The sequence below is a fragment of the Notothenia rossii genome (assembly GCF_949606895.1).
Source record: "Notothenia rossii genome assembly, chromosome: 9".
NCBI classification, from domain to species: domain Eukaryota; kingdom Metazoa; phylum Chordata; class Actinopteri; order Perciformes; family Nototheniidae; genus Notothenia; species Notothenia rossii.
In genome coordinates, this window is record NC_136907.1 from 75,805,282 (window position 1) to 75,819,015 (window position 13,734).

The following is a 13,734-nucleotide window of genomic DNA, read 5'->3' on the forward strand; positions in this document are numbered from 1 at the left end:
GAGTTTTAATGGAGTGGAACAATATTAAGCCAATCAGGGTGAAACCACTGATGTTTAGACAACGCTCAACGATTGTCAGGGAGGAGAGGAGAGAACAACTGGATTTAAGTGTGTGTGAAGAGGACAGAGAAGTGTGAGTCTGTTGATCACCAAATCATAAGAGTGTGTGTGTGTGTGTGTGTGTGTGTGTGTGTGTGTGAACTGAGTGGATTTGTGATATTTCCGCGTGCATCCACCCATGTTCGTATGAGTTCAAAATACATCTCTATGCATGTGTGTGTTCCCTTCTGATTCTTCCAGCTTGCCTGCATTCATCTGTCTGTGTGCATTAGACTGAAGACTCCATTGTGTGTGGCCTGCCTCCTTAAAGTGTCTCTGCTGCTCTAGTTTTGATTCCACCCGTCTGACTCCAACCCTTAGGAGGCTCCTGAGGGCCAAACAGCTTCATCTGAGCTCCTGACGGCCCAGTCTATTGCTCTTACTCACAAACAATGCTTCTTCCTTCACCCCTTTGTCCACAGCAGCCACTCATTTACCGCTACCTCTTTTCCTACTTTGCGTATATCACCTTTGTTTCTGAAGAAAGTCTTTAGTATGTGTATTTAACGGTTATGCCATGAAAGTGCTAAAAATGAATGGTAATGTCACGGTTAGTGCTGCGTACCGGTACGCCGAACCGGTACTGGACTTGTAAAAAGTTTCGGTTCAAGTCCGGTTAAAACCGGAACGTCGGGAACCGGTACTTACGTATATTCTCCTTTTTGTTCTAAACCATCTAAAACCTTCCATAGATCGAGAAATTTGCGCTGAGAAAAGACGAAAAACATTGTTTTGGCTTCTGATATGGCGGCCATTACTGAACTCACGAAGTCTCGCAAAATATCGCAACTGCTCGCGAGATCTGTGTGACGTCAAGGGAAGCTGGCTTAGACATAGAGGACACTGACAGCGTGGGATGCTGGTTGCCATATTTGGTAGTGTAGCTAAGCTAACTCCTTTGTATGTATGGTGATATAGTGTCTGCCGAAAGAGCAACACTTCACCCAGACAATGTCAATATGCTGTTGTTCTTGAACAAGAACACATAGACTTGTACTCTTGCATATTGAGTCTTGTATGTACATCACTATGTATGTAGTTGTGTTGTGTAGTTAGTAACACATGTAGAGTTCTAGAAAAGACATGGTGTAGACACAAGTTGGAAGGGGGCACAATAAACCTGACGAGTTTGAATTTGAGTTGATTATGAGTTTATTTTCAATTGATAATTAGCTCACAATAAGTTCACTTTAGTTACTCACACAACTTGACACAAGTGAACCTGAACCTGAACCTCTGGACTTGAGTCCGGACCTGAACCTGAATGTGAGTCCAGGTACACAGCACTAGTCACGGTTATACATGATGACTCTTAATAGTTAAACAACAGATTCAGGTATTACTTCAAGAAAATGTGATTTTAAAATGTCATAAGTGAACTCTTTATTTAGGGAGAATGAAAACCTTTGTTTGTATTTTTATTTTATTTCAAAGTTGACAGTAAAAGAGAGCAATCATTTGACAACAATAACCTTAATTTAAAGACCACTTTCTGGCTTTTTATGGGGCTAGCAGTTGCCTTCTTGTGACCTTTCCTAGGAATAGGATTTAATATGAATAGAGGTATATAAATAATATTATCTACTGAGCTGAAAGCCGAACAATAAAACCCGTAAATGGTCCTTGAGTTATTATTTTTTTAAAGAAAGGTCAAGAATAAACCTTAACACTATTTTATTTGTATTTAACCAGATAAAAACATTGAGATAGAATCTCATTTATAATGCTGACCTGGCCAAGAAGCCAGCAACGTTACACGTTCTTACACAGACATAATTGGACATTAGTTAAAAATAGGTTTAATCCAAATGCACTTCCTCTCAGTGGTGAAATCCCCCTACAGGTTACCCCGGGCTTTCTGTCTCTAACAACACCTTTTTGTTATTCCTCCACTTCCACTTCCTATTCCACCAAACTGTACCCGCCCTCCTCTGTGTGTTCTGTCTCTGTGGGGCTCATTACCTTCCTCTGTCAGACTAGAGTCACTGTGTTCCCTCCCCTGTCACCGCCACTTTGGCTAATATGATATACGGTTATATTACTTTTTGACCCCAGAGGCTTCCCGACCAATCAGAGGGAGGCAGGGCAGGTAAAGTGACCTTGACACCTGTGGTAATGGGGATGGAGAGAGGGACACTGATGGGGTGTGTGTGCAGGAGTCAGTTTATCTTTTAAGGATTGTTTGACGGGTAAAATGTTAGCGACTGCAGAGAGAGAAGAATTCATAACCGGGAAAATAAACCGTGAAAGGTCGAGTTGTTCGGAGTCTAATAAGACTTTCCTCTCATTAACGTGTTGCAGGACCAGATCTCAGACTCCGAAGCTTCCCAAACATGCGGTTACATGTTTTCAAACCTAAAGACAATAACGAGTTGTCCATGAGTTAACACACCCGGGTAGTTAAGGCTCTCTTTTTCCCACAGGAGGATGACACACACTCGCTAAGGATGACTCAGCTGTTTGCAGTCGATATCGATCGGTGTGTCTCGCACAGCTGCACTGATATTGAACACATCTCGCCCTAATCTCTGATTCAGAGCAAACGTTAGCATAGTTTAGGAAAGTGTTGTGTTAACATCGTGTAATGGGTAGATAATGAAACAGCAGAAGTTAACTGATCTGTCCGCAACACAATGCAACACAAGATAATCTGTGAACACTACTTATGACTCTGTTCTAACGCTGGTACCAGTAGATTATATATTAAGTCCTTTAGATAACAACAAAGGAGTGTGTGGGAGGGAACTTTTGGGATATTAGCCTTTGCAGACCACATGCAAACATACTAAACACCACACCACAGGAAAGGGAAAACCCCAAAAAGTATGATAGGGCCCCTTTAATGTAAATTATTACATGGCTTAGTTGAATACTCGATTCTGATTGGTCAATTCAGAACACATGACACGTTGTTAATCCAGAATAGACAGACCGCTGTCAAGTACTTATTGACCGTTGTTAAGGACGCTCACATCTGCACAAACAAGTCCGTTCGATTTAACTGTATACAGTATTGCCGAAAAGCAAAGTGCATGCAGTTGGCTTTTCTAACTGACAAGACAAGAGCGACAAGAAAACAGCGGAGAAGTAACGGGCAGAAATCCTCCTTTTACGCAGGGGTCCAGACATAGACATCAAACGGCGACACATATTCAGTGTGCAGTTACTTTGGCATTAGGGCAGGGATATCTAGATACTTTCCAAGGTTTGACATAATGAATTGTGCTACTTTTAAAGCAAGCAACGATGTTTTCAAATCTGTAATCAAAAAGCTCCTCAAAAACGCTATCGAAGCAGTTCCTGCCGTTGCTACGTTAGTTCAAACGGTAACAACGGACTATTTTTCTTAGCGGATGCATGTCAATTTAAATCAATACAACAATTTCTTAAATCAATAAAATCATTTTCTAAATCCATAAAAGCATTTCAATTAATATTGGGAGTCATAACGTTACTTTGTTGAGAATGTGGCCGTGTGATAAGCGGGATAATGTGGCACCTTCCGATCTAGATCCCTCCGCTTCGCGTCGGGCTCCTGATCAGCCTGTCCGTGTTCTTTTCCCCATAATGACCGCGTCGCTGCACATTATCCCTTACTTCATATTCTGTTGCTGTTGCACGATGTCTTCATTTGTTCAAGGTTTCTTGTAAAGCACTTTAAATAACCTTACGTCAACTATACCGTTACGAGAGATACTTGATGCACAAGACTGTTATGTTATTATTGGTGTATATTTCAAAAGCCCAATTACAATGTTGAAGGAAATACCTGCAGAATGTAATTCAATTGATAAAAGTTCACTTCTTTGAGGGCTGTCACACTAGCTGCTCTGTAAAAGCACTTTCACAATTTCTCTTATGTACATTGCCTTGTTCTTTATGCTGCAACGCAAACATTTCCCAAATTGGGATCAATAAAGTACTTCTCTATCTATCCATCCATCTATCTATCTATCTATCTATCTATCTATCTATCCATCCATCCATCCATCTGTCCGTCCGTCCGTTCATCCGTCCACCTATCTATCTATCCATCTATCTATCCATCTATCCATCCATCCAACTATCTATCTGTCCGTCCATCCAACTATCTGTCCGTCCGTCCGTCCATCCGTCCACCTACCTACCTATCTATCTATCCATCTATCCATCCATCCATCCGTCCATCCATCTATCTGTCCGTCCGTCCAACTATCTGTCCGTCCGTCCGTTCATCCGTCCACCTATCTATCTATCCATCTATCTATCCATCCATCCATCCATCCAACTATCTATCTGTCCGTCCATCCAACTATCTGTCCGTCCGTCCGTCCATCCGTCCACCTACCTACCTATCTATCTATCCATCTATCCATCCATCCATCCGTCCATCCAACTATCTGTCCGTCCGTCCGTCCACCTACCCACCTATCTATCTACCTATCTATCCATCTATCCATCCACCCATCCATCCATCCATCTATCTATGTCCATCCGTCCGTCCGTCCGTCCGTCCGTCCGTCCGTCCACCTACCTATCTATCTTTAGTCTGATTTGGTAACAACAAGTTATTTTCACCACGTCTCTGCAGTCTCACCTGAACATGTCTCCGAGTCCTTTCAGCATGCCCTTCTTGGCCTTCCCCTTGTCTTTCTCCTTCTCCTTCTCCTTCCCTCCCTCCGGCTTCTTCTTCTCCTTCCCCGTCTTGTCTTTGTCCTTCTTCTTCTCCTCTTTGGTGCGATTGGTGCCGTTGACGAGGGGTTTCTCGGAGCCGGACAGCGGGGTCAGGTCGGCCACCGTGGACACCGAGTCCCTCCCCGAGCGAGAACTCTCCTCCGTGTCCTCCTCCACTGCAGGAACATATACAAGAAGAAGAAGAAGAAGAAGAAGAAGAGGGCCACAGAAAGACACATGGGGAGAATGGAGAACATATTATTATATTTAAATCGCACTCACACAAATCCAGCACCAGAGACTTTGTGTTTTTACGCTGCTACGAACAGTTTTGCACTCATGTACATTTTCAAAGATATTGAAGTGACTGTTATTTTGTATATATTGACTGACCAACAGCACAGACTATAACACCTCTTGTTGTTAAATACCAACTATGTAGATATATATGTGCAATAAATATGCCGTTGAAAACTGTACAATATATACCTGGCTGCTAAATCCTCAGAACTATTAGAGGGTGTGTATTTTTGTAAAATGTGTAACTTTTTTATTATATATATATTTATTTTTTTACCTTTAATACTTTTTTTATGCATGCTTCAGTAACATTAAGCTGTCTTTGGCTCTTAATAAAGGTATTCTGATTCTGCTTTTATTTAGGTCTTAATGTGTGCATACATGTGTCTTTGATTGTGTATATATAGGTGTATACATATTTGCATAAATTATTCTAATTGTTTTTGTATTGTGGGAAACAGTATTTCAATCCCTCTGTCTGTGCACACAAACTGAAAGATTGACAATAAAGTGCAGGAATCCATGAGCCTAATAATGAACATCTGCAAGCCCCATAAATGTGCAATTATGTCTCCTCAACGCAAAAAGGGGCTTAGCATAATTCAATTTCATATAACAGATAGTAATCTTTAGAGACCATTAGACACTGACTGGTTTTAAATGAACAAAAGCTACACATGGATTATTATGTGGCGGTATGATAGAATGACAACATATGAGATTCAGCATCAGATTATTTGGGCCATAGAGTTCAACTCTTACAAGTATTTGTTTTTAATAATGTGAGAGATTTATATGAGCACACTGCCGTCTCGTGTTCGATTCTCAATAGATTTTTATAAAGGTATGACATTTGAAAAACTGACAAAGGAAAATAGACTGAGGAAGGAAATAATCTGGAGCAAGTTGGCATTGTGGGGTGTTTTGTTGTTGTGTATGTAATGTGCGGTTCTTACTAGGGATGCCAGTGATTATTCGATTATTCGAATATTCGTTACAGTCTCCATAATCGAATATTATTTTTAAAAATCGATTTTATTTATATATTTTTTTATTAATTTAGTATTAATAATTGTAAATGGCCATCGGTCACACCACCAGTTTGTTTGGGGGGGGGGTCAGTCGAATAATCGATTATGATTCGCCAGGGCTGCCGAATAATCGATTTTGATCATGGTCAGTTTCTGGCAACCCAAGTTCTTACATTCATTTTGTATCGAGGTAGCCATATAACTATTATCCTAATAAACTTGTATTTTCGTGTCATTCACATTTACTTAAACATTTCAAAAAAATCAATTTGTAGCCTTAAAAGAAAGCACTTCATCGAAAATAAAGGAAACACAATAGGTGGGTATGAATGTATTAATGTGTGGTGTTCTCTGGAAAAAGACAGTTTAATGGGCGTCCGATTACCCCACGATACGCTAGTTAATCACAGATCTTCACTGATTCTCCCACCTCCCTCATATTGACAGTATGATACATCTGACATTAGCTCGTATCATCCTGAGTCAGCGATACGCCATTGCCAGAAGCAGTGATACAATCAGCTGTAAGACATATTGAGCATTAGTCAAAACGCTGTCACTCCCATGCATTAGTGTGGAAGCAACATCCACGTTTTAGTGGCAGACACGTTAAAGGTTTCCATATCAACTCATGGTTGTTGTGTTAGTTTCATTCCATACATAATGCAAAGTCATTGGACAACAGTTTAATATTCCAGACATGTTCAACAAGGTATAGAAGGACAGAGATGAAGGAAAAATGACAGGACTCTTAACTACTGATGGATATGAAACCAATATGGCTGCCGTGTATTTCCTGTTTACTGTCGGTAGGAATAGTACAGTCTTAAATGACTCCATTTCATGTCAAAGTGATGTTTGGAAAATGTAAGCTACAGAATATATTATTATCAGCAATATGTACTATGTGTATATCAAACGTAATAGTTTGCAAAATATATCTTGTCGCAGTTTAATGAAATATTATTTATCAGTGTTTATCACCGACACATATTATTGTCTTAATGGGACAGTTGGTACATGTTAAGATATTTCCAATACTTTTAATATGTTGGGTAGATCCTATTGGCATAGCCTATGTGTTTGAATGTAAACATCAACTTTTTACTATGAGAGTCAATGTCATGGAGTAACAATTATGATATTCAGCTCCAAAATGTAGTATAAATACCTCTAGCATAAAATAGAAATACCTAACATGTCAAAATAGAGTACATTGCTTCAGAAAATGTACTTAGTTATCTTACATGTCTCAACCAATCATATTGTCTTAATGGGATAGTTGGCACATGTTAAGCCATTTCCCATACTTTGAATAATGTGTAGATCCTATTAGCATATCCTATGTGTTTACATAGAGTACATTACTTCATAAAATCTACTTCGTTGCATGCTTAACTTGCACTTTTTTAACAATTGTATTGTGTTGCACTGTTGGACCTAAGATGTTTTAACTACACTGTAGCTAATGTACACATGGCAATATAAGCCTTGAATCTTGAATCTTGAATCTGAGTTCTCTTACGTGTCTCCATGCCCTCGTCGTCTTCCTCCGGAGGCGCCGGGCGGTCGTAGGATTTGTCGATGGCGGCTCTGAAACTCTCGTTGCAGCCCCGCCCCCTTATGATTCGGGGGCGTGGTCTATGGAAGGGAACGTCCCCATTCAGGGTTGCCTCGGCAACAGCCGTCTGGAGGCTTTCCAGAGAGCTGGACTTCTTCAGGCCGAGCGACGGCCCCACGTCCTTCGTGGAGGAACCTGAAGTGAGGAGACAGACGATTGTACTGGAGGAAAGTAAAGGTGGTGATAGCTTATTACTGCATACTGTATTACTAGGTGCTTTGGTGCGCTCTGTTTTGTCTTGTGCCTTAATTCAGTGTTTACATACAGTACATCAAACTCTTTCACCAGGGAAGAGCTCCTATATTTTTCTTAAAATAGTTCTCTATCTGTGTTTTTCATTTTTGTTTTACTTTTATATAAACACAAGTCAAATTCCTCGTAGGTGTCAACCTATCTGTTGATACACCTGATTCTGATTCCTACTCATTTCAAAAGGCTGCAAAGTGCAAACCTACTTTTCCTTAACCAAATATCACAGGGGGGATGGAGCACTAGCTAAATGTAAGAGCCCAATACAAAATAAATGTCTCTTTTCACGGTATATTATTACTATTCAATATTATATAATCCTATTTTTATCACCAACTAAAATACATGTTATCAGAGACAGATGATTGCACTGGAGGAAAGTAATGGTGGTACTGTAGTGTTACATTTCTATACTACACTTATTTCTGGATTCCTATTCATTTCAAAAGGTTGCACATTTTTATTTATTTGTTCAGGACTCCACGTGGTCTGTGTTTTGCTTTTATGTTGACCTTTACATTTCAGCCTCATGTTGATATTGTATTTATGTTTCTGTGGTCTTAATTTGAACGTTTGTTCTTTCTTGTGAAGCACTTTGTGAATTCAATTTCTGTGAAAGGTGCCATAATAAATAAACGTATTATTATTGCTACTGGAGGAAAGTAATGGTGGTGCTAGCTTAGTACTGCATACTGAAGTGTCACATTACTACATTTCTATTCTACACTTATGTCTGGATTCCTATTCATTTCAAAAGACTGCAAAGGGCAAATCTATTCTCCTTCAACAAATATCATTGGAAGGAGGGAGCAGAAATACGCTGCAAGATAGTGTTAGCAGTGGTGGGTAAAGTACAAGTAAAGGTCATTCATTTAAAATGTTACGTACTGTATACTTAACAAGTACTACCAGATGAATGTGAGAGCCCAATACAAAACACACGTCTCTTTTCACGGTATATTATTACTATTCAAAATTATATAATCCTATTTTTATCACCAACTAAAATACATGTTAGCATTTACATGTTGTAGTGGTCAAGGTGGAGCTAATTAAAGATGTGTTATTTAGCACTGGGTACATTATGAGTGGGGTCGCGATTTATATCATACAGGCACTTCATGTGTTTACGTAACACTCATCTGTAAGTGATACATACATGTGGTGCAGTAAAAAGAACAATATTTGCCTGAAAAGTGCCATGGAGTACTGTATATGTACTGTAGCTTACAATGGAAATACTTAAGTGAAGTATGTCAAAAAAGTACTTGAGTAAATGTTAATAACATTCCACCATCACTGAGACTTGGAAGTATATACTACTATGGCCAAAAGCATTCAATTATAGTGAAAAGTTGTCTGAATATCTGGTCTTTTATATTATTTTTGTTTCCCTAATCAGTTGTGGTATCATTATTGGAGTAAAAAACCACACTCTGGATGCTCTTCTGTGATTTAACTGGCCTGCATTTATTCTATGTTTACATAACCTTCAACATATCTTGATGACATCTTTTAGTGCAGTAATAAATATCAAACTGTGTCCAGAATCAACATCATTGACCTTGGCTGTGTTACAGGATGACGTAGTGAGAGAGAGCTTTGATGCAACATGACTCAACAGGATGATTTAGGGATGGATGGAGAGAATGACAAATCTTTTCAGAACAACCGACTAAGCAAAGTGACACGACAAGCCACTTCCTGCCAAATCAAAATGACCAGCGACTGAAGCTGTCCAAGTGTGAGCTCAGGGTCATTTCAGTACTTTTTCTACGAGGTAGATTCTGGGACTTGTTCCAGCCGACCTCACAACGACCCTAAAGATGAGTAAGTGAGATGTCGACAACAGAGAACCAGGAAATAGACCACACCAATCTCAGGCTGCATTCTACAGCTACAACACATTTTAAAATGTATAAGATATTTATAGCTAAACATTTTAAAATGTTATCCAAACCGTCTGTGACATACTGGAAACCAACCATTTGTAACTGCAGCTTGGCTAAAAAACAACTTCTGTACGCAGCACTTAGAAAGGTTTCGCTTATTTGAAGCTAATGCTGAAACTAAATTACACTATGTAACAATCGATCTCTAAGACGTTGACCAATCACAACAGAGCCGGCCAGCTAACCAATCAGAGCAGACTGGGCTCTGGTTTCAGACAGAGGGTGAAAAGAGGTGCTGCAGCACAGGGAGTAAGAGAACAATAAAGAGCTTTTTGAACATTAAAGCATGAAGACACTACATACTGATATACACCTGAACATCAGCAGGAGAGGACTCTTTAAAGTAGAGACACTACATACTGATATACACCTGACCATCAGCAGGAGAGGACTCTTTAAAGTAGAGACACTACATACTGATATACACCTGAACATCAGCAGGAGAGGACTCTTTAAAGTAGAGACAATACATACTGATATGCACCTGAACATCAGCAGGAGAGGACTCTTTAAAGTAGAGACACGACATACTGATATGAACCTGAACATCAGCAGGAGAGGACTCTTTAAAGTAGAGACACGACATACTGATATACACCTGAACATCAGCAGGAGAGGACTCTTTAAAGTAGAGACGCGACATACTGATATACACCTGAACATCAGCAGGAGAGGACTCTTTAAAGTAGAGACACTATATACTGATATACACCTGAACATCAGCAGGAGAGGACTCTTTAAAGTAGAGACACTACATACTGATATACACCTGAACATCAGCAGGAGAGGACTCTTTAAAGTAGAGACACTACGTACTGATATACACCTGAACATCAGCAGGAGAGGACTCTTTAAAGTAGAGACACTACATACTGATATACACCTGAACATCAGCAGGAGAGGACTCTTTAAAGTAGAGACACTACGTACTGATATACACCTGAACATCAGCAGGAGAGGACTCTTTAAAGTAGAGACAATACATACTGATATGCACCTGAACATCAGCAGGAGAGGACTCTTTAAAGTAGAGACACTACATACTGATATACACCTGAACATCAGCAGGAGAGGACTCTTTAAAGTAGAGACACTACGTACTGATATACACCTGAACATCAGCAGGAGAGGACTCTTTAAAGTAGAGACACTACATACTGATATACACCTGAACATCAGCAGGAGAGGACTCTTTAAAGTAGAGACACTACATACTGATATACACCTGAACATCAGCAGGAGAGGACTCTTTAAAGTCGAGACACTACATACTGATGTACACCTGAACATCAGCAGGAGAGGACTCTTTAAAGTAGAGACACTACATACTGATATACACCTGAACATCAGCAGGAGAGGACTCTTTAAAGTAGAGACACTACATACTGATATACACCTGACCATCAGCAGGAGAGGACTCTTTAAAGTAGAGACACTACATACTGATATACACCTGAACATCAGCAGGAGAGGACTCTTTAAAGTAGAGACACTACATACTGATATGCACCTGAACATCAGCAGGAGAGGACTCTTTAAAGTAGAGACACGACATACTGATATGAACCTGAACATCAGCAGGAGAGGACTCTTTAAAGTAGAGACACGACATACTGATATACACCTGAACATCAGCAGGAGAGGACTCTTTAAAGTAGAGACACTACATACTGATATACACCTGAACATCAGCAGGAGAGGACTCTTTAAAGTAGAGACACTACATACTGATATGCACCTGAACATCAGCAGGAGAGGACTCTTTAAAGTAGAGACACTACATACTGATATACACCTGAACATCAGCAGGAGAGGACTCTTTAAAGTAGAGACACTACATACTGATATACACCTGAACATCAGCAGGAGAGGACTCTTTAAGACTCCTTTGCCCATCATATAAAGCAGCTGTGTATAAGTAATCAAAAACAAAATCAAATCAGTCTCCCATCTTTTGGAATGAAGGAGCATCTCTCCTCAACGAGTAAAGAAACACCTCAGAGGACCAATAAGCTACTCTGACAACAGCAGAACATATTTAAACCTGGAAACTGTTCATTTCACCGAGAAGGAGATGATCGATTGTGCGTGTGTGTGTGTGTGTGTGTGTGTGTGTGTGTGTGTGTGTGTGTGTGTGTGTGTGTGTGTGTGTGTGTAACATTCCTCCTGACTGACTACACATTTCATTACAAGATGTGCCTCCGAATGAAAATAACCATCAGCAAAATAGGAGAAACATGACAGTTTAATTAAACTAAGACTATTTGTACGGCGGTGCAGACATAATTTCTGTTCCCATATGGCTCCCTTCACACGCTGAAGAATGTGAACGGTGGAGAATAAATGTAAGGAGATAAGGTGACGAGGAGTTAAGGTAAGTGGAAGAGCCTAATCTCCTGGGAGGGAGAAGTTTGCAAAAACAGAAGAAGTCTGACTCGTTTATTGTTTTTGAAATGCTTATATGTGTATTTAGGGTATTCATTTATATGTATAATCATATATATTCATCTCTCTACTTTGCCATTGGTGAAGTATGTTGTTCTATAAAATGAAGCTACGGGAAGTACTTTTATTTACTTTGTATATCTCTGTCTTGCAATAAACTTTGTACTAAAACTAAATATTCCATTGTTTTACATTTTATTATAATCCCCCATAGTAGGATTAATACTGTACGTATAATATTTTAACTTTGAGATATAGGGCATACAACGAGGCACCTTTCCATGTCCAAGTCAACAATTAAAAAGGAAAACGAATGTTTATAAAATAATTATTTACACCTGGTGTTCTGCTTTCAGCTTTTTACCAAGACATGTCTGCATATCTTTATAAATTAAACATATTTTTAAATGTGTGTGTTCAGTCGTGGCAAAAGGACATATTTCAGTTCTATTGTTTTTTTAAGATTTCAAAAATTATTCTTAGCATATACTTAAAGGTCGGGTTAAAAAATAAAAAATATTACAATTTTGATTTGCTACTTTTAGTTAAAGGTAAGTAGGTGTGTATGTAGGTAAGTTTGAGAAACCGGCTCGAGATACACTTTTTGTTATATTCCATAGAATGCTCTTAACATCCCGATAGCAATGAATATCTGAAGAGCTTTGACAAAAAATATCATCTGTGGAAGCCGTAACGCTGTAAAAAGCACGACCAATCATCTGAGCCGGCCCGGCTAAAGTAACTGGATGGCCTACCTGCCTGTCAGCCTTCCATCTGTGCACAAACTTATCTCGTGCCCTCATTGGTCATGTGTGTTCGTGTGTGTTGGAGGAGGGGCTCTGTAAGGAAGTGGCTTTTTTTCCGGTTGTGTATTTTCAAATGCGAGCGCACTCGAGCTGGTTGCTCCAAAGCGACCTACCCCACCTTTAAATGTTGACCTCATTAATTAAGGTATGTATCAGATCTAATTACCTGCCAGTGTGGTTGAATGATCTCAAGCCTGGAAACAAACTTAAAAACTATTGCCAAGCCTCTTGTTTACAGAGGGACTGACCAAGAGAAGTATGAAGACCGAGACAGAAAAAGAAGTGTTAAATTGAATAAATGGAGAGTGAGCAAGCGGGTGGAACCTCCCATTCATCCTCATCAGTGTGTCCTGTTCCCTGAACGTCTCACTGAGAGCGGCTGATAGGCTCTTCACGCTGCACACACACCTCACGCTGCACACACACTTTATTTAGAGGCTTCACCACAGTCACACTCCAGCGCCTGGAAACAGGATCATTTACACTGCGCTGGAGATCTGACAAATGGCATTTACTCAAACACCAAAAACACATTTTCTTTTCAAAAGACTTGTAATGTACTTATTCATTCTTGTTTA

The 13,734-nt window shown here is 39.7% G+C and overlaps 1 protein-coding gene across 1 annotated transcript in view; it reads right to left on the reverse strand.

The window, feature by feature from the left end:
* LOC307020228 (partitioning defective 3 homolog) overlaps positions 1 to 13,734 on the reverse strand; it is a 338,003-nt gene that overhangs the window by 94,645 nt on the left and 229,624 nt on the right. The window contains 2 exon segments of the mRNA XM_079651459.1: positions 4,676 to 4,928; positions 7,609 to 7,839. Of these exon segments, the coding sequence (XP_079507585.1) occupies positions 4,676 to 4,928; positions 7,609 to 7,839 (484 nt within the window).